This window comes from Vidua macroura, chromosome 2, assembly GCF_024509145.1.
Source record: "Vidua macroura isolate BioBank_ID:100142 chromosome 2, ASM2450914v1, whole genome shotgun sequence".
Lineage (NCBI taxonomy): Eukaryota > Metazoa > Chordata > Aves > Passeriformes > Viduidae > Vidua > Vidua macroura.
Window position 1 is genome coordinate 875579 of NC_071572.1, and position 23137 is coordinate 898715.

General features: G+C 48.7%; 1 protein-coding gene across 6 annotated transcripts in view; it reads right to left on the bottom strand.

The window, feature by feature from the left end:
- The window catches only part of ITSN1 (intersectin 1), a 106754-nt gene that overhangs the window by 7050 nt on the left and 76567 nt on the right, over window positions 1–23137 (bottom strand). For 5 of the 6 annotated variants that reach the window (XM_054002248.1, XM_054002262.1, XM_054002242.1 and 2 more), the window contains 9 exons: window positions 21306–21351; window positions 19239–19360; window positions 17200–17314; window positions 14830–15021; window positions 5283–5404; window positions 3450–3556; window positions 2327–2510; window positions 1381–1479; window positions 418–585 (listed from right to left, as the gene is read on the bottom strand). In XM_054002248.1, coding sequence (XP_053858223.1) covers window positions 418–585; window positions 1381–1479; window positions 2327–2510; window positions 3450–3556; window positions 5283–5404; window positions 14830–15021; window positions 17200–17314; window positions 19239–19360; window positions 21306–21351 — 1155 coding nt within the window. Of the gene's footprint in view, window positions 1–417; window positions 586–1380; window positions 1480–2326; window positions 2511–3449; window positions 3557–5282; window positions 5405–13035; window positions 14586–14829; window positions 15022–17199; window positions 17315–19238; window positions 19361–21305; window positions 21352–23137 lie in introns of those variants that run through there. The other variant, XM_054002270.1, reaches the window with a different exon arrangement.

Sequence of the window (23137 nt, forward strand, 5' to 3'; positions counted from 1 at the left end):
CATGGCATGGGAGGCAGGGATCCTCTGTGTAAAGTCTGCAGAGACTTGATCAGTATTCCTGACCTTTCAAATGTACACAAAGCTTTATCACAGAAAATACTTCTAAATATTTAGCTTTCAAAGCACTCCATAGTGGCCAGGTTCAGCTTTGGAGTGGGATACAGCAGTCCCATAACCACTGTTCCACAAAGAACTGGGAAACTGGGAAGTGGTGGTTGCAAAAGGCAGCACGGAAGCCGGGACTGCTCCGGAGCCAGGCACCCGAGCAGGGCTCGCCCCGAGGGGCAGGAACACGAGCAGCAGCCAGGAGGGCGTGCAGGAGGCCAGGTGGGGACAGGGGACAGGGGATGGGGTGGCTGCTGCCGTGTCCCCAGTCCCCGTGGCCAGCGTGGCCAGCCCCCGGCCGGCCGCGGTTACCTCGGAGAGGCCCTCGCACTGCACGTGGGCCTGGATCCACTCCAGCCTGTCCGAGTTCTCCTTCTCCCGCACGCCCTCGTTCACCTGCGAGCACAGCTCCTCCGCCTTCTCCAGGGCGTGCTTCAGGTGGCTGTGGTCAGGGTGGTTCTCGGGGGTGTTCTCTATTATCTGCACAAAGCAAAGCCAGCGTCAGGCTCCTGGCACCACAGCTCAGCTGCGCTCGCTCTGTCAGCCCCACACTGCCATTCCAGGCCTTTGCTGCCAGCAGAGCCAGCCCCACGTTTATTTTCCTCCTTGACAGACATGAGAAATGGGACATAAATGCTATTTGGGAACAGCTGGATTGCAGGCCTGCCTGCACAGCCTTTGCTCCAGGACACTGCTGGCTTCTCTGACAGAAGCACACACGTTGCAGCCAAATACAGAAATGCAGCCACAACTGCTGAAGGAATCCCTTAAACACCAACAACCAATTCATAATTCCCTGTGAAAGCCTTGGGCCATGTTCCATGGTGTTATTTGGGATGGGAAGTGTTAAGCAACAAGTGGAAGTTAGGAAAGGGCTGTAAATCCTCCAGCACCATCAGCACAGGGGAATCTGCAGCAATCCAGGCTCAGCCCGTGGGGAGGGATTGGCACTGAGGGGAAAGGCAATTATGAGCACAAGGTTGTCTTGTTGCTCCTGTTATCTGAATTTTAAATTTTCACTCAGCACTCACTGCCTTCTGGATCTTTGGGTGCAAGCTTCATCTCTGTTTCAAATGGAAATATCAAATAATTTTGCCAAAGCCCAAGGAATGATCCCATTTTCTATACTGGAATTGAGTATTAAAGGACATCCCACATTCCCCAGCACATCAGAAATCTCACAGTGACAAAACCTGACACAAATAAGGAAACAAGCCTGTAATTAAGGTGTAAGCAAAGCAGCACCAAACCCACCATGTGTGCAAAGGAACGTACATTTTTAATTATTAGTGGGTATCTGGTTACCCGTTGCATAGGCTTTAGTAGAAAACTTGATAGTGGCATTCCTTTACAGCGAGGATCCATTGCTAACCTCTGAAACATTAGAGAGGTAAAATCTGGTTAGTCAGGTGGTTTAAACCTCAAAAAATGAGCTCCTCCAAGAATGGAAAAGGGAAGGCAATAAATGAGCACCAATCCTCAGCTAAATCTGCTCTGAGGTCACAACATCAGCAGGAGAACTCCTGGTGGTTTTTACACCACTTCTTCACCTGCCTTGTCTGGACAAGAATCCCAGGATCACCAGGGCTGGAAGAGCCCTTCAGGATCACCCAGTGCCACCCCAGCATCACCCATCACCACCAGCATCACCCTAAACCCAAATCCCTAAGCATCACCCATCACCACCAGCATCACCCTAAACCCAAATCCCTAAGCATCACCCATCACCACCAGCATCACCCTAAATCCCCAAGGGCCACATCCAGCCACCTCACGGACCTTCCCCGAGACAGTGACTCCAAACCTCCCAGGGCAGCCCCTGCCAAGGCCTGAGCACTCTGTGAGGGACAAAAATGTTTCCAGTCTCCATTCTGAGCCTGCCCTGGTGCAATTTGAGGCCATTTCCTCTCCTTTCCCTTGGGACACGGCAGCAGAGCCCGACCCCCCCGGCTGTCCCCTCCTGGCAGGAGCTGTGCAGAGCCACAAGGTCCCCCCTGAGCCTCCTTTGCTCCAGGCTCAGCCCCTTCCCAGCTCCCTCAGGAATTCTCCAGCCCCTTCCCAGCTCCCTTCCCTGCCCTGGACATGCTCCAGCCCCTCAAGGTCCTTGTTCAAGTGAGTGGCCCAGAAGTGGACACAGCCCTCGAGGTGGGGCCTCCTTGGCTCAGCAGATCAGCCAGGTGAGAAGATGCACAGAATTCCCAGGGGCTGCTGCTTCTCCTACCTTGACAAACTCCTTGAACTCGGGCACTTCATCCGTCTTCTGCTGGATGAGGGCGGCCCCGTTGAGCTGGCAGCTGCAGAACCTGATGTAGGGCTGCATGTGGGGCAGCTGGGCTGTCAGGATGTCCCCGATCATCTTCACCGGCATCTTCTCCCCGGACATCTTCTTCCTCACACGCAGGGCCCTGAGCAGGAGCAGGGCACGGGGTTGGACAAAGAGCCACTCCTCAGTTATGGAATAAAGGGGTGGGTTCTTATTCATTATGGAAACCCAGAGAGCCATAAATACATCAGCCACAAGATTTACTGCAAGGATACAATAAATAACCCAGGCTGCACCCCCAGCCAACACCTTTCCCTCTCCTGGCCATCCTGCTGCTGCTTGACTTTAATGCAATGCCAGATCACAGGTGACAGAAAGAGGAGGGTAATTTCCTTTTCTATTGGTTTAGAAAGAGAGTTACTGATGTGTGAATGAGGCAGGGAAAAACCCCATCTCTTAGAGTTTTTAGCCCGGTTTCCTAAGGAAAAACCTCAGACCTTCATTGTCACTTGTCCTGTCACTGCCACAACTTTTCACCTTGTGGGCCATTTTCAAATACATTTTACAAAAACAAGGAGATATTACAAAGCTGTAAAATCCCTGTAGGTTCAGTGAAAATTAGCAGCTGAGTAGGGAAAGAAAAGAACTTTATTAATGCTTTTGCTTATCAAGGTGCAGGTTTAACTGTGCCCTCACTGAGTTTCCCTGGCAGTGATTTGGGGCAGCAGCACCCGGAGCCTTTGGAGAGGGGTGCTCTGGGCACAAACCCTTTGGAACCAGGCAGGGAAAGTCCTGTCCTGTGGGAAGCCTTGGCAAGCCCTGCTCTTCAGGGCAGAGGAGGATTTGCCTTCTGCAGCACTGGAACCAAGTGGGTGCAAATGGCAGAGAACTGCTGGCTTCTTCTCAACAGCTCACAGCAAACACTGCCCCCAGTTTGCTTTTTCCCCCATGGAGAAACACGTGGCCCTTCTGGTTAGGATTTGTGTAAGTGGCAAATGTTTTCAAGCAGATAAAAGGAGAAGCAGGGGGAGAGGCCCAGGGTTCTGCTTTTGTGAACTATGGGGGAAAAAAAACAACTTACTTCAGTAGTTTTATATTGCACATAATCAGCTCCTTCCAATTCACAAAAATCATGGCAACTTCTTTTTCTGTGACCAGCTCAGACTCCATCAGTGGTTTCTGGAAGATCTGGGGAGTCAGAAGAGGCCATTTAGAGTGCACAGGGTAAGTACAGACAGACCCAGCATGCCCCATGTCCCAGACTTCCACGGTGTTCCCTGGGATGGCTTGGACTAAGGAGACCCTCAGGTATGAGGGGCTTTAACAGGGAATACTCTGAATTTGTAGGGGTGGTGGTGTTAATTCTGATCTGGATAATCTGTTTGAAACCTGGGAATTTTAGCAGAGCTCTCTTGCAAAAGATCCCAGCATTCCTTTGATAATGCAATTGAAAATAGATTTTACTTTGGACTCTTCTATGGAAGACCTGATTTCTCTGACAGCCCCAAGTTTTCCATATCTTGAACACTTCTTCAAAAAAGGACTTTGCTTTTCTGTCAAAAGAATTACCTATAGTTGTCTGTACTAATTCCTTTTTTTTTCTACCTCTAAAGGCAATCAGAGGAAGTGACAACTGAACCCCACTGCTCAGTTATCACTCAGTATCACTACCCCCCTCAGAGCACAGGGAATGTGCTTCATTCCAGAACATTTAAACTTCACAACTGGTACATGAGAAATAAACACTGAGAGTTGGGAGCAAAAGGGCTTTGCTAAAATGACACTCCAAACACCAACATTTTTGGTGCTGGTAGCACAGGGGATTGCCATGGTTTGCACCCACCCACAGCTGTATCTGTATCTGTATCTGTATCTGTATCTGTATCTGTATCTGTATCTGTATCTGTATCTGTATCTATATGTATCTATCTGTATCTGTATCTGTACCTGTGTCTCTATCTGTATCTGTATCTATCTCTATCATCTCTATCTCTCTGTATCTCTATATCTCTCTCTGTATCTCTATCTCTATGTCTATCATCTCTATCTCTCTATCATCTCTATCTCTATATTTATCTCTCTATCATCTCTATCTCTATCTCTCTATCTCTCTGTATCTCTATCTCTATCTCTATCTCATCTCTATCTCTATATCATCTCTATCTCTATCTCTATCTCTGTCTCTATCTCATCTCTATCTCTATCTCATCTCTATCTCTCTATCTCTATCTCATCTCTATCTCACCTCTATCTCTATCTCTATCTCTATCTCTATCTCTATCTCTATCTCATCTCTATCTATCTCATCTCTATCTCATCTCTATCTTTGTCTCTATCTCTATCTCTATCTCTATCCCTATCTCTATCTCTATCCCTATCTCTATCTCTATCATCTCTATCTCATCTCTATCGCTCTATCTCTATCTCTATCTATCTCATCTCTATCTCTATCTCTATCTCTATCTCTATCTCTATCTCTATCTCTATCTCTATCTCTATCTCTATCTCTATCTATCTCATCTCTATCTCTATCTCTATCTCTATCTCTATCTCTATCTCTATCTATCTCATCTCTATCTCTATCTCATCTCTATCTCTATCTATCTCTATCTCTATCTCTATCTCTATCTCTATCTCTATCTCTATCTCTCTCTATCTCTATCTCTATCTCTATCTCTATCTCTCTCATCTCTATCTCTATCTCATATCTATCTCTATCTCTATCTGGATCTCTATCTCTGGATCTCTCTCTGGATCCGTATCTGTATCTCTCCATCTCTGTCTGTACCTGTATCTCCACCACCAGAGATAAATGAGGATGGCACAGGGAGCCCCCGGCAGGCAGAGCAGCAGTGGAAGCTGAGCTTTGCCCAGTGCAGGGGCTGGTGCAGCCGAGGCTGCAGAGCTGCCCCACCTCTGTCACCAGCTGCAGGTCGGTGACGTAGTTCTCCTCGGTGACGATGAGCTCGTGGATGTAGCCCTGCCTCTTCCTCTCCGTGGGGGTCAGCATGTCCAGCAGGTGCAGGTCTGCACACCCTGCAAAACACAACAGCACCCGGCCTTCAGCGGGCTGTGCCAGAGGGCTCGCAGCTGCGGCAGCCACAGCCGCGCCGAGGGAACAGCGGCTGCTGCCTGCTCTGGGGTCCGCGACTGCTCACACGGCACAGCCCCCGCAGGGCTGCATCTCTCAGCGACCCCGAACATTCCTTTTAACGCCTTACAACAAAAGCCATCTCTGTGTGTGAACTCCTCCCTGGTGGCCACGCTGAGTCTCCCTCACCTGTGCCTGCCTGTCCCCAACCTCACCCTGGAGGCCCCGACCCCTTGGGTTGTGTTGTTCCAATCCCACACGGGGGGCTGGCAATGAGAAAGGGGGAAAGGACTCCATGTGGTGTGAGGAAAACGCAGAGATATCCCAGAGGGAACCAGGGAAGAGCTGCAGTGACCCTAATGCTCCAAGGGGCCCTTTGGAATGAGGCCCTCAGCTGATGGATGCTCGATGTTCAAGGTTCACCTTGACCCTTCTGCTCACAGCAGTCCTGCTCAGGAAGGGCCTGCAGGGCCTCTTCACTTCTTCACACTTCAGTTAAAAACTGCTCCCAAATGTTTGAAGGGCTTGAGCCAGGACATGCAAAGATCCCCAGATTCCACTGATGCCTGGGCCAAGCCAAGGGTGGATTTTGTTCTCCTTCACACTTAAAAGCACGGGGAAAGGCTGGCACTGAGAGCTCCTCTTCATCAGTTCTGTCCTTTCATTGCAAACCTCCCTTGCACTGATCCCCTGTAGATGGGAGGATTTTTATATCAATTCCACAGTCTTGAATTTTCTTTTCTACTCTGAATTAGACAGAACATTTAATTCCATTCTTTCTTCTGTAAGCCATTATTTTTCAGCTGAGCTTAATTAAGTTCTTCTGAGACTGGAACACAGAAAATTTTCTTCCAGTTTTTGCTACTTTTCTGCATAAAATACAATGAATTTCAAAAAGCAAAGTTGATTTCAAACAGGTGGAAAATGTTTGGCTCTAAAAATGATCTGTTTCAACTATTTTCATACAACCAAAATTCCCCAGTTGAATTCTTTCCCTCACCCCTCAGCAAATTCAGTATATTCCCCATGGAAACGAACTTTCTCATGGAAACATCAGGCCCCAGGTAACTCTTTGAGTTCTTTGCATATAAAGTTAATACTTAGGGAGTATTTCCTGCATTTTTAGCTTCCTGAATGGAGCTCAGACAATGCCACTGGAAGGTCCAGGTGTGTCACCATTATTTCCATGGAATACCAGCAACATCTGCTTTAACTGAGCTGTGCTCCTGAAAGGGGAATGATGGATTTGACTTAAAAATAACAAAACAAACAAACAAACAAAAACCAAACCAAAACAAAACAAAAAAAGAAACAAAAAAACCACCAACAAAGCAAAACCAAACCCAAACAAAACCAAATGAAACAAACCCAGAAAAGGAGATACAGACAGTCAAGGTTGTTTCCTCTCTGACTCTGAAGCTGGGAGGGATCAGGTTGGAGCTGGGATCAGGATGGAGCTGGGATCAGGATGGAGCTGGGATCAGGATGGAGCTGGGATCAGGTTGGAGCTGGGATCAGGTTGGAGCTGGGATCAGGTGGGAAGCAGAGTAACACAGACAAGGCTCCCTTGAGACACAGGATGTCACAGCCCTTCACAAAGTGCAACTGAAACTTTGCTTGGAATAAAAAGCAGATGTGGAGAAATATCATCTTTATGCCAAAGCAATGAATTTTGGCCCCTTCCAAAAGCCACAAGTTTCATCTCTGTTGAATAAATGCCTGATTTCAGAGCAGCTTCTTTGGTACCACGTAAACCACAGGCCTAAGAAACAGCCCCAGTTCTCCCAGTGCTTCATTAGAAGAGAACCAAGTGTTTAATTACTTTTCCTGGGGGAAGTCCTTGTTCAAAGATGTTCAAAATCCTTGGCCTGAAGGTGATTTCCATCACCAAGCCCTTGGAGAGAGCACTGACATTTTGAATAATGAACCATTTTAGTGACTCCCGTGGCTGGGCTGTGAATGGGCTGCTCTGCCCACAGACAAACACTCTGCTTTTGGATATGAAGTATTTGGGGGGGAAAAAAAGCCCAAATCTGAGCAGAACATCCCAAAGAGACTTTCCTAGTAGGGGATTTTCTTCGTGAGGTGCACAAGCACAGAGATTTTTCTTGTCTTTGCATTAAGAACACTGAAGAAGAAGCGGATTCCTTTCCAGGTGGAAATGTCTGGCTCGTTCTTCATGGATGCCAAAGAACTTTGGTGAACTGGATTGCAGAGATGACAGAATCGTGGAATGGTTTGGGATGGAGGGACCTCAGAGCCCACCCAGAGCCACCCCTGCCATGGCAGGGACACCTCCCACTGTGCCAGGCTGCTCCAACCTGGCCTTGGGCACTGCCAGGGACCCAGGGGCAGCCCCAGCTGCTCTGGCAATTCTTTGCTTCAATCCAGTAAAGCCAGGAAAGGATGGGGAAATGACAATAATTAATTTGGTTGTTCTCAGGAGAGTGAATCCATGAACTCTGCCATTCTGGCTGGACTTAGAGAACCAACAGACAAATGTTGGAAGTGCAGATCTGTGCCTTGACCTCCCAGCACCACAGTCCCTGCAGAATATTGGGCTCCAGAAATGCATTTAAAATCTCTGTATAGAGTAAAGATGTTGTTCCTCTTCCTTACAAAGTCAGCCCTGAAGATCTGGGTCTCCCAAGACCAACACGGAGCCTAAAACAAGATGCTGCTTTTTGGGAAGGGAGGTTCTGCTGTGGAAATCACTGATCCACATCCATGGCCACAGCTGCTGATTCCTTTTCATTTGGGGAGGTTTTCTAAGCAGTGCCACTGCCACATTTCCCTGTAAGCCTCGTGCTGGCCCAGGCTGTAGTGACTGGGTCACAGGAGACAGGGATCTGTCCTGTTAGAGGGAACCAGGAGCAGGCAAAAGTGATGTCACAGCTTTCCTCCAAATCCTTAAGGAGAAGGGAGCAGCACACCAGGAGAGCACCCTTCACTCAGGTAAATTATTCACAGATCCCAAACCCCCGGGGCTGGAAAAGCCCTCCCAGCCCAGGCAGTGCCAGCTGTGCCCCGTGCCCACCTTGTCCCCAGCCCAGAGCTCTGAGTGCCACCTCCAGGGGACACCTGCAGGGATGGGCACTGCAAAGCTCCCTGGGCAGCCCCTGCCAAGGCCTGAGCAGCCTTTCCATGGGGAAATTCCTGCTGCTGGCCAAGCTGAGCCTGCCCTGGCCCAGCCTGAGGCCGTTCCCTCTCCTCCTGTCCCTGTTCCCTGGGAGCACAGCCCGACCCCCCCGGCTGTCCCCTCCACTAATAGTTAATTAATAATATTAATAACAGTGTTAATGATTAGCAACTTAGGTCAGGAATAGAAAGACAAATATTTACAGGAAGACAATATAAAGATTTTCCTTTTAAAGGAATATGTTCTGGCCAAAAGCCATGAAACACAAGCCCTGTGGGATGAGAGCCCCTGAGTCCCCGACCTCTCCACGCTGAGCTCTTGGCAGAGGATTCTGATCCCTCTCAAACTCAGCACGTGCCTGGAAGGTTGTGAACTGCTGTGTTCCAGGGCTCCCTGCAGAAGGTGCTCTCCCTTTGCAGGATGCTATAAATGCATTTCCTGCAGAACCCTGGCCCTCCCCAGAACATGAAGTGCCACCTCACACACTCTTCTGAAGCCTGGACCTCTCAGCTCAAGCTGTCAAAACCTCTTCAGCAGCACGAGGTGAAACAGCACCTGAGTATCAACATCCCATCTTTCCTACAAACCCTGGAACTTCTCTGAGCAGTTCTCTGGAACTGCAGGCTTTTGAGGAATCAAGCAGCTGACAGCTTCAATTTGTCATGGACGATTGCAAAGGACAGCACTCAATGCTAAGAATAAACATCCTGTGATCCCTGAACACCAGAGTGAGCCCCAGGGGTGTTGTGGACCCCCCTGGATCCCTGGAAGTGTCCCAGGCCAGGCAGGATGGGGCTTGGAGCAGTCTGGGACAGTGGAAGGTGTCCCTGCCATGGCAGGGGTGGCACTGGATGAGCTCTGAAGTCCATCCCAACACAAGTCACTCTGTGACCCCACAATTCCACAGAAAGTTTTCATTTTGGTTAAAGCCAGGACTGACTGCACTGCCCTGGCTTTGGGTCTCTCCTCCAGGTCTCTCCTGCTTGAACCAGAACTGGACACAGCCCTCGAGAGGCCTCAGCAGTGCTGAGTTATTTAAATCACAGCATTTCAACATTCAACTCTCTTAGCCCCTGTTTCAGATGCAACCAATTCCCCTTAAATCTCCTGGGATGGACCCTCCACTGAGAGGCCACCCCAGGCCTTTGGTGAGGAGGTGAGGACATGGTCTGGGTTCAAACAGATCTCTCCATCTGCAGTGGCCAACCCCATTTCTCAGCTCTTTTCCACCATTTCAGCAGGTTTGGAATTCTTCAAGCAGACCAGTGTGTCCAGTTCCCGTTAGAGCACTTCCCTCTGAGGTGCAGGGAAGGAGCTGGAAACAAATCTGGGCAGTCCCACTCAAAACCTGCAGCACTATTTTGGGGTGGAATTGCCCTCTCTGGAATGTTCAAGGAAGGTTTGGATGTGGCCCCTGAGGATGTGCTCACTGCTGGAGCTCCAACCTCAACCATTCCCTGAGTCATGGTTCTGCCAATCCCTCTCCAGAGGCTGCTTGGGGACAGTAAAATCCCACATGTGAGGGCAAGAATGCATCCAAAAATGTAAATCCCAGAGCTGACCAAGCCCTGGAATGGTCCAGAACACATCAGGAAATGAAACCTCACCTCTGGATTGTGACCCAGGGCCTGTGGGAGCCCCTGGGCACTCAGGGCACAGGAGCAGAGTCACAGGCAGCAGAAGGGACTGCACAGCCCCATTCCACAGGGAATTCCACAAAGAAAGGTGCTGTGCAGGCATCCAGGAATGTGGGAACCAAATGCAGTATTTAAATGTTCCAACCTCTTATCAAACAACATTTTATCACTTTTTCACTTTCATCTGGCAGAGGGACAGCTCTGATCTCTGCTCCCGTGACCTGAAAGCCCCCAGGGAGCAGCTGGAGCTGGCCCAGGAGGGATTTAGGGTGGATTTTAGGGAAAGGCTCTTCCCCAGAGGCTGCTGGCACTGCCCAGGCTCCCCAGGGAATGGGCACGGCCCCGAGGCTGCCAGAGCTCCAGGAGCCTTTGGACAGCGCTGCCAGGGGTGCCCAGGCTGGGGCTGGTGGGGGTCTGGGCAGGGCAGGGCTGGCACTGGGGGATCCCTGGGGGTCCCTCCCAGCTCAGTTCAAGAGCTTTGCTCATTGAAGTGCCCAGGTGGGCAGTGAAGTCTTGGTGAAACCATTCTCATTTTTAACAGCACCAGGACAATGTCCTGGAACCCAAAGGTCACCTCAGCCCCGTGTTTAGCTAAGCAGCCCTTGGCCACCCTGTCCTGTGTCAGTTCTACTGATGCAGCGATGTTTGAGGTACATTGTTCCTGAATCTACTGAAGTTGTCTAAAATAAAGTTAAAAACAAGTAATCTGTCATCTGATTTTACTGCACAGAAGTTGCTATTTAACAAGTTAAATAGCTGGAGTCAATAACCACAAAGAACTAGAAGTGCTTTAAAACCAGAGAACAAAAACAGAATTTCAGTGATTTTGCTTATGGGAATAAAATGTGCTCAGTGAGCTCATGGGGACAGAAAGTGAAGCCACTAAAGCTCCAAAAGAATTGAGGTTTAAATAAAACTGATCCTGAATATAAAGCAAAACATTCTTGATAAACCCACATTTCAGACTTAGAGTTGCCTTGGACAGATTTCAACTATTGAAAAGAACAAATTCTCTGAAAGAACATCCATGGGAATTCTTTGTCAGCAGTTGAATACAGAAGGAATTCCCACAAGCAGTAAAAACAGTGAAGAATAAAATCCAGCAGCACTGGCAGCCTCTGGAATTCCAGTCTCCTCTCCATCCCTCAAGTGACAATTCCTGTGCAACAGGAGAAGGCACCTGGCACAGGGAAGTGAAGACAAAGAACCAATTCACAGAATGCCAGGATAATTTGGGTGGGAAGGGATTTTAAGGATCAGGCAGTGCCACCCCTGCCATGGCAGGGACACCTCCCACTGTGCCAGGCTGCTCCAGCCCCAGTGTCCAACCTGGCCAGGGATCCAGGGCAGCCCCAGCTGCTGTCAGACTCCCTTTCTTGTACATATATTTATATACACTTTTCTATATTGATGTCCATAAAGACAAGTGAAGCAGTCACTGCAATGCCTTGTTTCCTGCAGCTCAGGAGAATCCCTGATGAGGAAGGAGAGGATGAAACACTCCCTGCTGAGCTGGCAGAGCACCCTTAGGGACTCAGGGAGGAAATGAACATTACAGGGAGTTCAACATCTGTCACTCAAGCCCCAAGGGAGTGTCTTTGTCTGGGACTCTGTACATGAGATTTATTTTGCTCTTCTGCCTGAGGAGTCCTGGCACAAGCAGTGCCTCGTGTGCGTTCAGCTTGGCCAGCAGCAGGAATTTCCCCATGGAAAGGCTGCTCAGGCCTTGGCAGGGGCTGCCCAGGGAGCTTTGCAGTGCCCATCCCTGCAGGTGTCCCCTGGAGGTGGCACTCAGAGCTCTGGGCTGGGGACAAGGTGGGCACGGGGCACAGCTGGCACTGCATGGGCTGGGAGGGCTTTTCCAGCCCCGGGGATTTGGGGATTCTCTGTGAGTCAGAGAGGGACAACCCCAGACTGTTCCTCCCAGTCACTGCAAAGCTGCCCCCAGTGATTTTGGCAGGCTCCAGTCTCAGCCCTGAGGACACGGGGAGAACCTGCACCCTCAGGGCACTGCAGGAGCTCTGTTTTTCCTCTCACTCGATGCAAAGGGAAAGAGAAGAGCAGCACCTGAATCCCCTACAGCTGAAGCATTGCAAATATTTCACCACAGATTCAATCTGTACTTCTGGCCTGAAGTCCCAGGACCCACAGTGTCCCCAAGGGCCAGTGCTTTCAGTCGAGTCTGTTTTTCAACCCAGCAGCTCAGGATGGGAAAAGAGGCAGAGGCTCTCGTTCAAATATCAGTTAATGCACAAAATATTGACAGAGTGGAGTCCAACCTGGCTCCATCCCCTCAGAGAGCACTGAAAATCACAAGTGGGATGTGCTGTTCCATTTCTGCAGTTGTCAGCAAGTGGCCATGATGGAGAAGAATTGCTTTTTTATGGTAGAAGTGAAAGATGCATTACTATTTAAATACTGTTTTCAGACTTGAGCTTCTGGCATAAAACAAATCCCAAATCCCAAACCCATGGCAAACCAAGAAAGAATATTTAAAAAAAAAAAATCAAAATCCAGATTGGTACCACGTAGAAACCCGGGGTAGGGAATCAGAATCCCAGAACATCCTGAGCTGGAAGGGACCCGCCAGGAGTCCGAGGACACCCCAGCAATCCCCCTGAGCCAGAGGGGCAAATGCTGCAGAGAACAACGATGAAGCTGAGGAATTACAGTGAGAGCACGTTCCAAGAAGCCAGGCAGGCGTCCCTGTGAGGGGCTCAGGGCTCCAGGCTGTGCTGCTGGCAAAGCCCTCGGGGCGAGCTCGGTGTGACCCAGCAAGAGACAACAAACACGTGTCGGCCTCTTTTGTACGAAGGATTTAATTCTCTATACACGGAACTAGTTGGAAAGGCTGGATTACAGTTGTTAAAGCTGCAGGTTTTTATATATTTATATAATTTACATTCATAGTGATGAAATACTGAAGTGCAACTGAATAAGGAGCTTCACTTGTCCTTTGCACCGCAGGACGGGTCGGGAGCAGGGAGCTGGGCTGGGAGTGCTACAGGTGCCAGCAGGGGCTCGGGGACAGTGGGATACAGAAACCAGGACGGAACTCCGTGGTAAATCATTAGTAGCAGGGCTCTGTTGTGCTCCAGGTGCTGGGAGAGGGCACTGCCAGCACATTTCAGCAAGAGCCGGGCGCTAACGCTACGGAGACGGGCACGGCTCGGCTACAGCGCAGCTACAACTCCACTGAAAGCTCCACCTCGGATTAATTTGTATAAATTCCACAGTCTAGTTTAAAAAAATGTAAACATTGGAAATTAATTGCAGGGAGATAGTTCTATACATTCGTTCTTGTCAGGAAAACGACTCGTTCAGAAGGTGGTGTTCCACAGACAGCACAGCTGAGAAGCCCAAGCGCCGTCCCCGGGGGGGAATTTGGGAATTCTGGCACCCCCAGGAGGGAACATTCCACCCATTCTGACCCGGGAATGTGACAAACCGAGGGACACGACACAAACCAGGCTGTTTGCTCACTGTTTGCAGCTACAAGTAATGTGCAAAATCCAATGAACAGAGCTGGGTAAGACAGCGCTGCAGGTTTGCCTCTGGCACGGGAGGAGGGCATTTCCCCTCCCCACAATGGGTTACACACTCAACACCACCACCTGGTACAAACAGTACAGTAACTACAACAAAATACCTGGAACTGGGCACATTTAAACTTCCTTAAACTGATTTTAACTCCTTCTGTTCTTTTGTAATTAAAAAAAAAAAAAAAAAAAAAAAGAAAATTAAAATAATAAAAAAAAAAGAGACACATTGACAACACTGGACAAGTGAACAATAAAAAAGAAAGATACATAAAGTCTCCAATTCATGGACATTTGGAACAATTTTAATAGCACATGCAGCATTCCTTGATAGTGGGTCTTTTTGCACAAACAAAATTGCAATGAAGAAATTAAATTTATACTTTTCCTTTAAAAGGCTAGAATATATCTTTTAAAAAATAATTTTTAAAACTACCAAAAGCACCTGTGCAAAGGTGGAAAAATTAGTTTGGTAACTCTGAAAGCCACAAAAGGACCCACTATCCTCTGATTTTTATTTTCTTTTTTTTTTGCGTGTGTGTGGTTTTGTTTTGTTTTGTTTTTTTTTGTTTTGAATCAGTTTAATTTTGTCGGTAATTAACTCAGCCATTGCGATTCCATGCAAAACTAAATGTCAAATGAGGTAAGACTGCTGTGCAGTGTGTTCTTGACTCAGAAGGCAGTAGATGATCATGCTGGAAGCCACATGATCAAGGCTGCATCTCCCATCATCCCTCTGGGCACTGCTATGGGATAGTGGGTCTCTTTGAGGACTTTCAAGCCTGAGTGGGGGATGGACAACATATGATTCCTAGAAAAAGGAGGAAAACAACACATAAGCAAAACAAAACAATGAGCAAATTCAAGCTAGGGAAATGAGGCAGGCGTGGCGAGGCATGGAGCAAAAATGACGGGGCAGGGGGGGACGTGCTAGGGGCATGGGAACAAAACCAACCAAACACAACGGGGGGACAGAAGGTCTTCAAAGAGCCCGGGGGCCCGGGGGCAGCGGGGCCCGGCAATGCTGCATGTGGGACACACTGGGGGACACTCACACTGCTGGCTGGGGTCCGTGTCCGTGGTCAGCTTCACGTAGTTGGACGGGAAGAGCCCCACGTGGCCGTTGACCTCCCCCTTCCACCAGTCGGGGTCCTCCCTGTTGAGCACGGTGATGATCTGGCCCTTGTTGAAGGCCAGCTCGTCGTCGTTCTGGGCGCTGTAGTCGTACATGCCGATCACCTGGCACACTGCGGGGGACAGGGGTCACCTGGGGGGCTGCAGGAACCCCCAGGGACCCCCCAGTGCCAGCCCTGCCCTGCCCAGACCCCCACCAAGCCCACCCTGGCACCCCTGGCAGCGCTGTCCAAAGGCTCCTGGAGCTCTGGCAGCCTCGGGGCCGTGCCCATTCCCTGGGGAGCCTGGGCAGTGCCAGCAGCCTCTGGGGAAGAAGAGCCTTTCCCTGCTCTCCAGCCTGGCCCTGCCCACATGCAGAGGTTGCCTCTGGACATTGCCCACGGCTCAGGACAGCTCCACAGAATTCACAGAATCCCAGAATCACGGGGTTGGAAGAGACCTCCAAGAGCATCGAGTCCAACCCAGCCCAACCCCTCAGCTCAGCCCTGGCACCCAGTGCCACATCCAGGCTTTGTTAAACACACCCAGGGATGGTGACTGCACCACCTCCCCGGGCAGCCACTCCACAACTTTATCACCTTTCTGTAAAAAACTTTTCCCTGATACCCAACCTGTGTTTCCCTTGGTGCAGCTCGAGGCTGTGTGCTCTGGTTCTGTCAGTTCCTGGAGAAGGAGCCCAAGCCCAGCTGGCCACAGCCACCTCTCAGGAGCTGTGAGAGTGCTGAGGTCAGCCCTGGGTCTCCTTTTCTCCAGGCTGAGCACCCCCAGCTCCCTCAGTGGTTCCTCACAGGGTTTGCGTTCCCAGCCCCTCTCCAGCCTCGTTGTCCCCTCTGGACCTGCTCAGTGTCCAGGACCCTGCAGTGACCAGAGCCCACCCTGGGGCTCAGCTCAGCCCCCACAACTGACTCCAGGGACTTAAAAATCCCAAAGAGTTTCATGGAATCCCAGCAGGGCTTGGGTTAGAAGGGACCTTTAAGCCCATCCAGTGCCACCCCTGCCATGGACAGGGACACCTTCCACTGCCTCAGGGTGTTCCAACCTGGCCTGGAACCCCCCACCAGGACTGGTCAGTGGACAGGAAAATCTGGGACACACTGCAACTTCCACTATTGGAAGCTGCATAATCCAAAAGAAAGCCAATGGTGATGCCCTTGCTGTCCTAGTGAGGCTTTCAGAACAAAAAAACTGGAGAAAAGCATCCCAGGCCATCCAGGCTGCTCTGCTGGCACCCCAGGACTGGTTCCAGCAGGGATTTTCTGTTTCCTTGCAGTGGAACTCATCCAGTCTCAGAATACAGCTGGTTCTGCTCACTTCTGACAAAGCAGTTCCTTGAATTCTCTGAAGCAGCAGGACTGTTCAGCTAAATAAATAATCCCCTCTATTTCTCTGCTGTTTTCTCTTTGCCAGGCCACAGGGCTTCTGGTTCCTCACCAGACATCAGACTTCTATTAATGAGCCTTGCTGGCACGTTCTCTCCAGTGGTTTTGCAGAACATTAAAATCTTAACTGTAATTTACAAAAAGAGAGAAGCTTTTTGGCAAATTGAAATAAGTTGCTGGCTTGGTACAAATGTTCTGCAAAAAGTGCTAAAATTTTATTCTGTAAAATTTAGCATGTGGAGAAAGTCCTGGATTGTCAAACCTGAAATAATTTCAAAAAAACATTAAAAAAATCTCATCCTATTTCCTTGCAAAAAGTTGTGTCTCAATGCTGAGTTGCCATTCTAAACCTGAATTCCATGAGGCTTCAGAGAGGCATTTTCTGGATCTTTGTAACAACCACCAGAGGGGCCAGTCAGCAGCAGTCCCACAAACACAGGACCAAGGAATGGGGTCTGGGAAGTCCCTTCCAGTCCAGCCAGGCTGTGATTCTGTGGAAATGTTCCTGTTCTGTGGCTCCTGTGTCCTTTCCCAAACCCTGCAGTGCAGGAGGAAAGGTCCCTCCCCATGGGGGTTTGTCCCACACCACCTCAGAGCCAGGGGTTCTGCAGGAGAGGAGCCTCAGGTGCCAGCCCTGGATCCTCCTGAGCCTCTGCAGCTCCTGCTGCAGTCAGGGCAGGGCTGGGCTGGTTTGGGGATGGAGACACATCCCAGAGATCCCATCCCACAGTCGGGGCAGGGATGGGATGGTGGAACACCCCAGAGCTCCTGTCCCACAGTCAGGGCAGGGCTGGGCTGCTTTGGGGATGCAGGAACACCCCAGAGGCTCTGGAACACCGCACCCCTCCCAGCTGAAGGCCCAGCACGGGCACAGCAGGCAGGGAAGGGGTGCCAGGGGCAGGCAGGGCTCACCTGAGGGTGCTGCAGGCCTGGGCAGCTCGGTGGGGGTGCTCTTGCTGGTGCCAGGGCTCAGCAGCTTGACGTAGTTGGCCGGGAACCAGCCGATCTGGCGCTTCTTGCCGCGCGCCTGCGGAGACAGCGCCTGCTCACCCCCAGCCCTGGCAGGCACCAGGAGCTCAGCAGCAGCCCAGCCCAGAGGGGAAAAGGGGTTTGGGGAGGGAAAACTCAGCTCTTCTGTGGCACTAGCTGAATGTTATGATATTAACACAGAACCTTATTCATATTTCTCATTAAACACTTGTTCATCCTTACGCTTGTGTGGCAGCACATTCTCCTCTCTCAGGATTTTTCATAGAGGAGCACAGAGAGAAGAAAGAGAAAACAATTTCTATTTCTGCTCCTTGTTTTCCCCATGTGGAATGTGTTTGGAGAATTGTTTCCCTGGGGTGAGTGCTTGGTTGGATTCTGGTGAGGATTGTTTCAGCCTGGTGGCCAATCCAATCCAATCCAATCCAATCCAATCCAATCCAATCCAATCCAATCCAACCCAATCCAATCCAACCCACCTGTGGCTGCACTCTCAGAGAGGGTCACAAGTTGTTGGTTAGTTAGATTTGGTAGTGAGAAAAGTAGGTTTGTAGTTTTAGTATCTCCTTTAAATAGTATATGAATGTATTATAGCATAGTTATAATAAAGAAATCATTCAGCTTCTGAACTGTCAGACATCAGCATTTCTTCCCACCAAGTTCACCTACATTTACAAAATACTTGCTACATTTTAATACATCCCCAGATTGTGACAGTTTAAACAGAGATTAAGAATCCAAATTTCCTCTTCTCTTTTACAGAAACATGTTGCACTGTATTGCAAAATTCCTGTCTCTTAGGAACAGGGGCATTCTACAGAAACATATCCAAGCTTTTCAATGCCTTGTGTCACCAAAGCAGGAAACTTCATCCTGTTATCTCCCCAAATCCAATGTCATTGCAAATCAAACCCATAAAAATTCCTTACAGTAAGAAAGGTTCTTCCAGAACTTTAAATCCCAGCTTCTAACCCTATCTCAAGGATGATTTTAACTGTTTATTATGTTTGTGTTAGAATAAGGTTGGCATTTTGGGCAAGGAGAATTCTGCCTCTGGAAAACACACTGTTAACTGTGGTGGGAGTCATCTAAAGGATTTACTATTCTTGAACTACTTTCTTCCCTGTCTTAAATCTTTACTAAAAAAGAAAACACTTGATCTAAAGCCTATTTAGATAATTTAAGAAATTTTTGAACCCTGCATTAAACCAGCAATGTAATGCTTAAAACATTTGCCTTATTTTCCTTCACTGTGACCCCCCCAGGTGTGGAGCAGGAGAATAAAAAGAACAGTCATGGATTGCTAACAAAATAAAACCCAATTGTGAAACCACATGTAAGACATTAAAGTATTTACACAACCAAAATGGAATTGTTTCAGGGCCTCCCAGCAGCTGCTCAGTGTAACTGTGGCAGCTCTTGCCCAGAGAAGTTTCTTTTCTGTCTTAAAATACATTTAATGGAGACTCTTTAAAGCTAAAAGTTACCAACAGCATCAAGGTCAGTGAGAGAAAACCCCAAAGGAATCCTGGAAGAGGATTTCTCCACAAAAGATGAAAAAAATATCACCAGGAAAGGCAAAAGGGCAGGTACAAAGTGTTAAAAATAACTGAATTAGTCTGAGATCTGCACTGCACAAATAAACCAATGGCATTGTTCCATCTCAAATTTCCTTCTAAAAACCCCAAGCCAAACAGAAACTCCTTCAGGGGTACCAAACTGTCAAGTTCTACTCTCAAAAACACCTGGGAGGGTCCAAGCAGCCAAACCTGCCCTGAGCTCCTGCTGCTCTCCCAAATCCAGGCATGGCAGGTGTGGGGTGTTCTGGGAAGGTGTTTTTTGGGAACTGCTGCACTGCAGAACGTTGTCAAATTTATTTATCATCAGCACATTCAGCATTTTCAACTACTAAAAACCTTTTTTTTTTAATGGGATTTTACTAGGGAAAAAAGAAAGGAACTAACTTGGAGCTCTCCTTCCCACCAACCACCTGGATTCTTCTTCCTGATGAGAATCAACTGGCCAGGAGCAAGAGTCAGCTGTTCTGGGCCTGTTGCTGTGTAAGAGGCAATAACTTGGGCAATTTCTGTTGAAGCAGAGGAGGAAAGAAAAGGTTAATTTGAAAAAATCTGAGCACATTTGATCCAACATTAATTCTGCTATAAGGCTGTGTTGTTCCTTTCCATAAAATTGTTATGGATTTCTGTATTTCCATGAATACATGTGGTAATTGTAAAATAAATGAGAGGTTCAGAGCACTACAGGAATAAAGAAGTAATAAACCAGAGGTGCAGCAGCTCTATGGTAGGAGATCAAAAATGTTTGAAATAGATAATAATAATAATAATAATAATAATAATAATAAAAATAATAATAATAATAATAATAATAATAATAGGAATTGTACAGCTCTTAAAATGCAGTGTTTTCCAGTAAACACATCTTTGCACTGAGCTCCCTAAGGAGAGCAGTCACATCCATGACAAAATAATGAAGTTGCAGCAAGAGGTACAAATTAGGGCTGGCAGAGAATTTCTCCCCCCCTGGCCCCAAAGGAATGTTTTCCAATGCAGCAAAGAGGATTTCTCTGGAAATCTCGGTTCCATGGAGGCTCTCACAGAACAGGTGCTTTCTCTGGTCCCCTCCCAGCACGAGGGGACACAGAGGAGCTGGGAGCTCACCATTCCAGGGAATTGCCCAAGCAGGTGTTGGAGTTTCCTCTGCCCCACGGTGCTTGTGGACAGCCAGGGAACAATTGTGGTCCCCCCAGGGTTAAGCCAGGTTTGGATCCCTGGAGCTGCAGGAATTCTGGTGTCCTCCCAAAGCCAGGCTTAGCCCTGTCCCCAGGGCATGTGCAGGGTGAGGGGGACATTTCAACCCCCACAAAGTGGGGCTGCTGCTGCTGAAGCTTCCTGAGGGATCCAGGACATGGCTCATCCCTCAGGGATTCATTCCAGAGGCAGCTGGAGGCAGAGGAACCCACAAAGCCTGGAAGGCTGGGAACTGAGGGGGGCTTTGGTGCAGGGAAGATACAAAGAGAGGTGAAGCCCTGCATGGAAATGATCGACATGAAATTTAGAAGGAAAAGACCAGTAGGAACATAAAAAATTATCAGAGAAGCAACTGAGATAAAATGAGCAGCATGAGGAGGATGAGGAGCAATCCAAGGGCACTGCAGAGAACCTCCCTGAGGAGCTGTCAGCAGGAGAGGCAGGGACAGGGGAGCCAGGCAGGTGTGAGCCAGGCCTGGGGTGATAAAGGTGCTTTAAACCTGGATCTGGGATTAGCACACAAATTCATGGAGTCATGGAATGGCCTCAAATCCCACCCAGTGCCAGCCCTGCCATGGCAGGGACACCTCCCACTGTGCCAGGCTGCTCCAGCCCCTGTGTCCAACCTGGCCTGGGGCACTGCCAGGGATCCAGGGGCAGCCCCAGCTGCTCTGGGAATTCCATCCCAGCCCCTGCCCACCCTGCCAGGGAACAATTCCCAATTCCCAATCTCCCATCCAGCCCTGCCCTTCCCAGCAGCAGAACTGTGTTCCCAGCCCAACTCCTCCCTGGCTTTGCCCTCACCCAGCACTGACTCTGCTCTTGGTTTTTCCTTGTTTAAACCTTCCACTCTCCTGCCAGCACCTCCTGTATTTAATGAGAAATTCCTCCTCCTGTCTTCTGCTTTCACAGCTAAGAAACCTGGAGAGGGACTTGGGCCAAGGGGGAAAGGCTCCCACTGCTCTGCTGAGCAATCCAGCAGGAAGCTCACATTCACTTCTGAGCAAGCAGATTTTTATTCTCTAGCTACATGTTATTTAGTGATTGACACACTAGAATTATCAGAGGATGAATTCTTTTATTACAGTTACATTATTTATTAACTGCATTTATTCCAGTTATTTTATAATGGTTTTCATCAGTGCAAACTACTCCAAGCTGACCAAGAGCAAACACTCTATTTTCATGGAAAAGGTTTTGTTGCCATTGAATTGAACATTTAAGAACAGAGAGAAGGTGCTGTCACAATATTTGACTCACCAGGTTTCTTCCCTAAGCTTCCTGTTTTCCCAGCTGCTCCTGGAGCCTTGAAATGGAGAACAAGAGGCAAGTTTAGCACTCAGGTTTCTTTCTCCAGTACACGAAAATTATTTACAAAGCTTCACTCAACAAGGATGTGAGTCAAAAACTCACAGGAAACTCTGTTCTTACAGAAATCCTTAATATTTTAGAAGGCAATAAAAACCTGGGAATAAATACCAAGCATGAAGTGGATGATTTGTTAATGCAGAAGTGCAGACTTTTATTCCCTTTCATGGGCTGCAAATATCAAAGTATATCCCATTTATAATCCCTAAGGAGATCCCATTTGTAATCCCAAAGGAGATCCCATTTATAATCCCAAAGGAGATCCCATTGGCAATTCCAAAGGAGATCCCATTTGTAATTCCAAAGGAGATCCCATTTGTAATCCCAAAGGAGATCCCATTTGTAATCCCAAAGGAGATCCCATTTGCAATCCCAAGGGAGATTCCATTTATAATTCCAAAGGAGATCCCATTTATAATTGCAAATCCATGTATCTACAGAATGGGAATTCTGTGGAGGTGAGAGCTGAAACAACAATAGAAGTTTTCATCCCTCCAAATTGCTGGATTGCAAATATTCCTGAGCAACTCCCTGCACCCAGACAGGCTGAGGTGAGGGATGAACATCTGCATCCAAGGATTGGGAAGCAAAGCCTTTGAACAGCCACAAGAAATCCAGCAAAACCTGACATCAGTCCAGTTCCTGCCCCCTAAATAATTCCTGCAGTTTCCTCCCAGGCCACTGACAGTTTTATGTCCTGCACTAAGGAGGTCTGAGGTGGGTAACAGCAACTTAAATCTAAACTGGATTGTGGCCAGGAATGTTGGGGAGCCATAAAAGTCCTGCCTTCAACACTTCACCTGCCTTCAACTTCACCTTCAGGATCCCCCTGACAAACTTGGAGCCAACATCAAACCACCTAAAGGCTTCCACAGAATCCTGTGTGGAAAAGAACAGTTTCCTCCTCCATATTCTCCCTGCCAACTGATGTTTTGAAAACTCGGGGATTCTGGCAGAAATCAAACTGAGGAGTAACTGAAGAACAGCTCAGTGGCTGAGAAAAAAGGGCCACTCAAAGCCCTGTGCTGGCTGTGAGTCACCTCTAACATGGATTAGCAGATACATCTTCAGCTCGCCTTGATGTCTCAGAGCTCACAGATTGTTACAGTTACACCCCACAGGAGCAGCAGATCTTCCTCTCCTCCCTGCACTGCTCTGATTGTCCCCAAATCCCCAGCCTTCCCTGCACCCTGTGAGCTGGGCCACGGAGCAGGGACCCAGGAGGGACCCAGGGGATCGGGGGCAACCCCAGTGCAGCTCTGGGGACAGGGGGTGAACCAAAGAGCCAAAGCCCTGCCAGGGTGATCCCAGCAATTCCTCCTGCTCTGGGAAGTGCTTCTGGCACAGGAACACCCTCTACCCTCCTCAGCAAAGAACAAGGACCTTCAGAGAAGCCCTCCTCCCAAATGCCCTGGTCAGCATCCATGCTGCTGGATTAGAAGCACAGGGACAGACCAAACAGGCTGGGACATTGCCTTTCTGTGAAACAGGGAGATGATTTCAAAATAGAAACTTCACAACCGCCTTGGCCAGACTGAGTCTGAACTGCCTTTGAGGATTCTCTGACTCCTCGGTGCAAAAGCAGAAGGAACACATGGAAAAGTCTTACAGCACTTCAAGAAAGAACTAAATTCATAAATAACACGTTTAGGATGGTCCCCATTTCTGGCCCACTCAGGAGAGGGAGAAGCATTTCCTACTCCTTCTGCTGAGAGAAAACACAG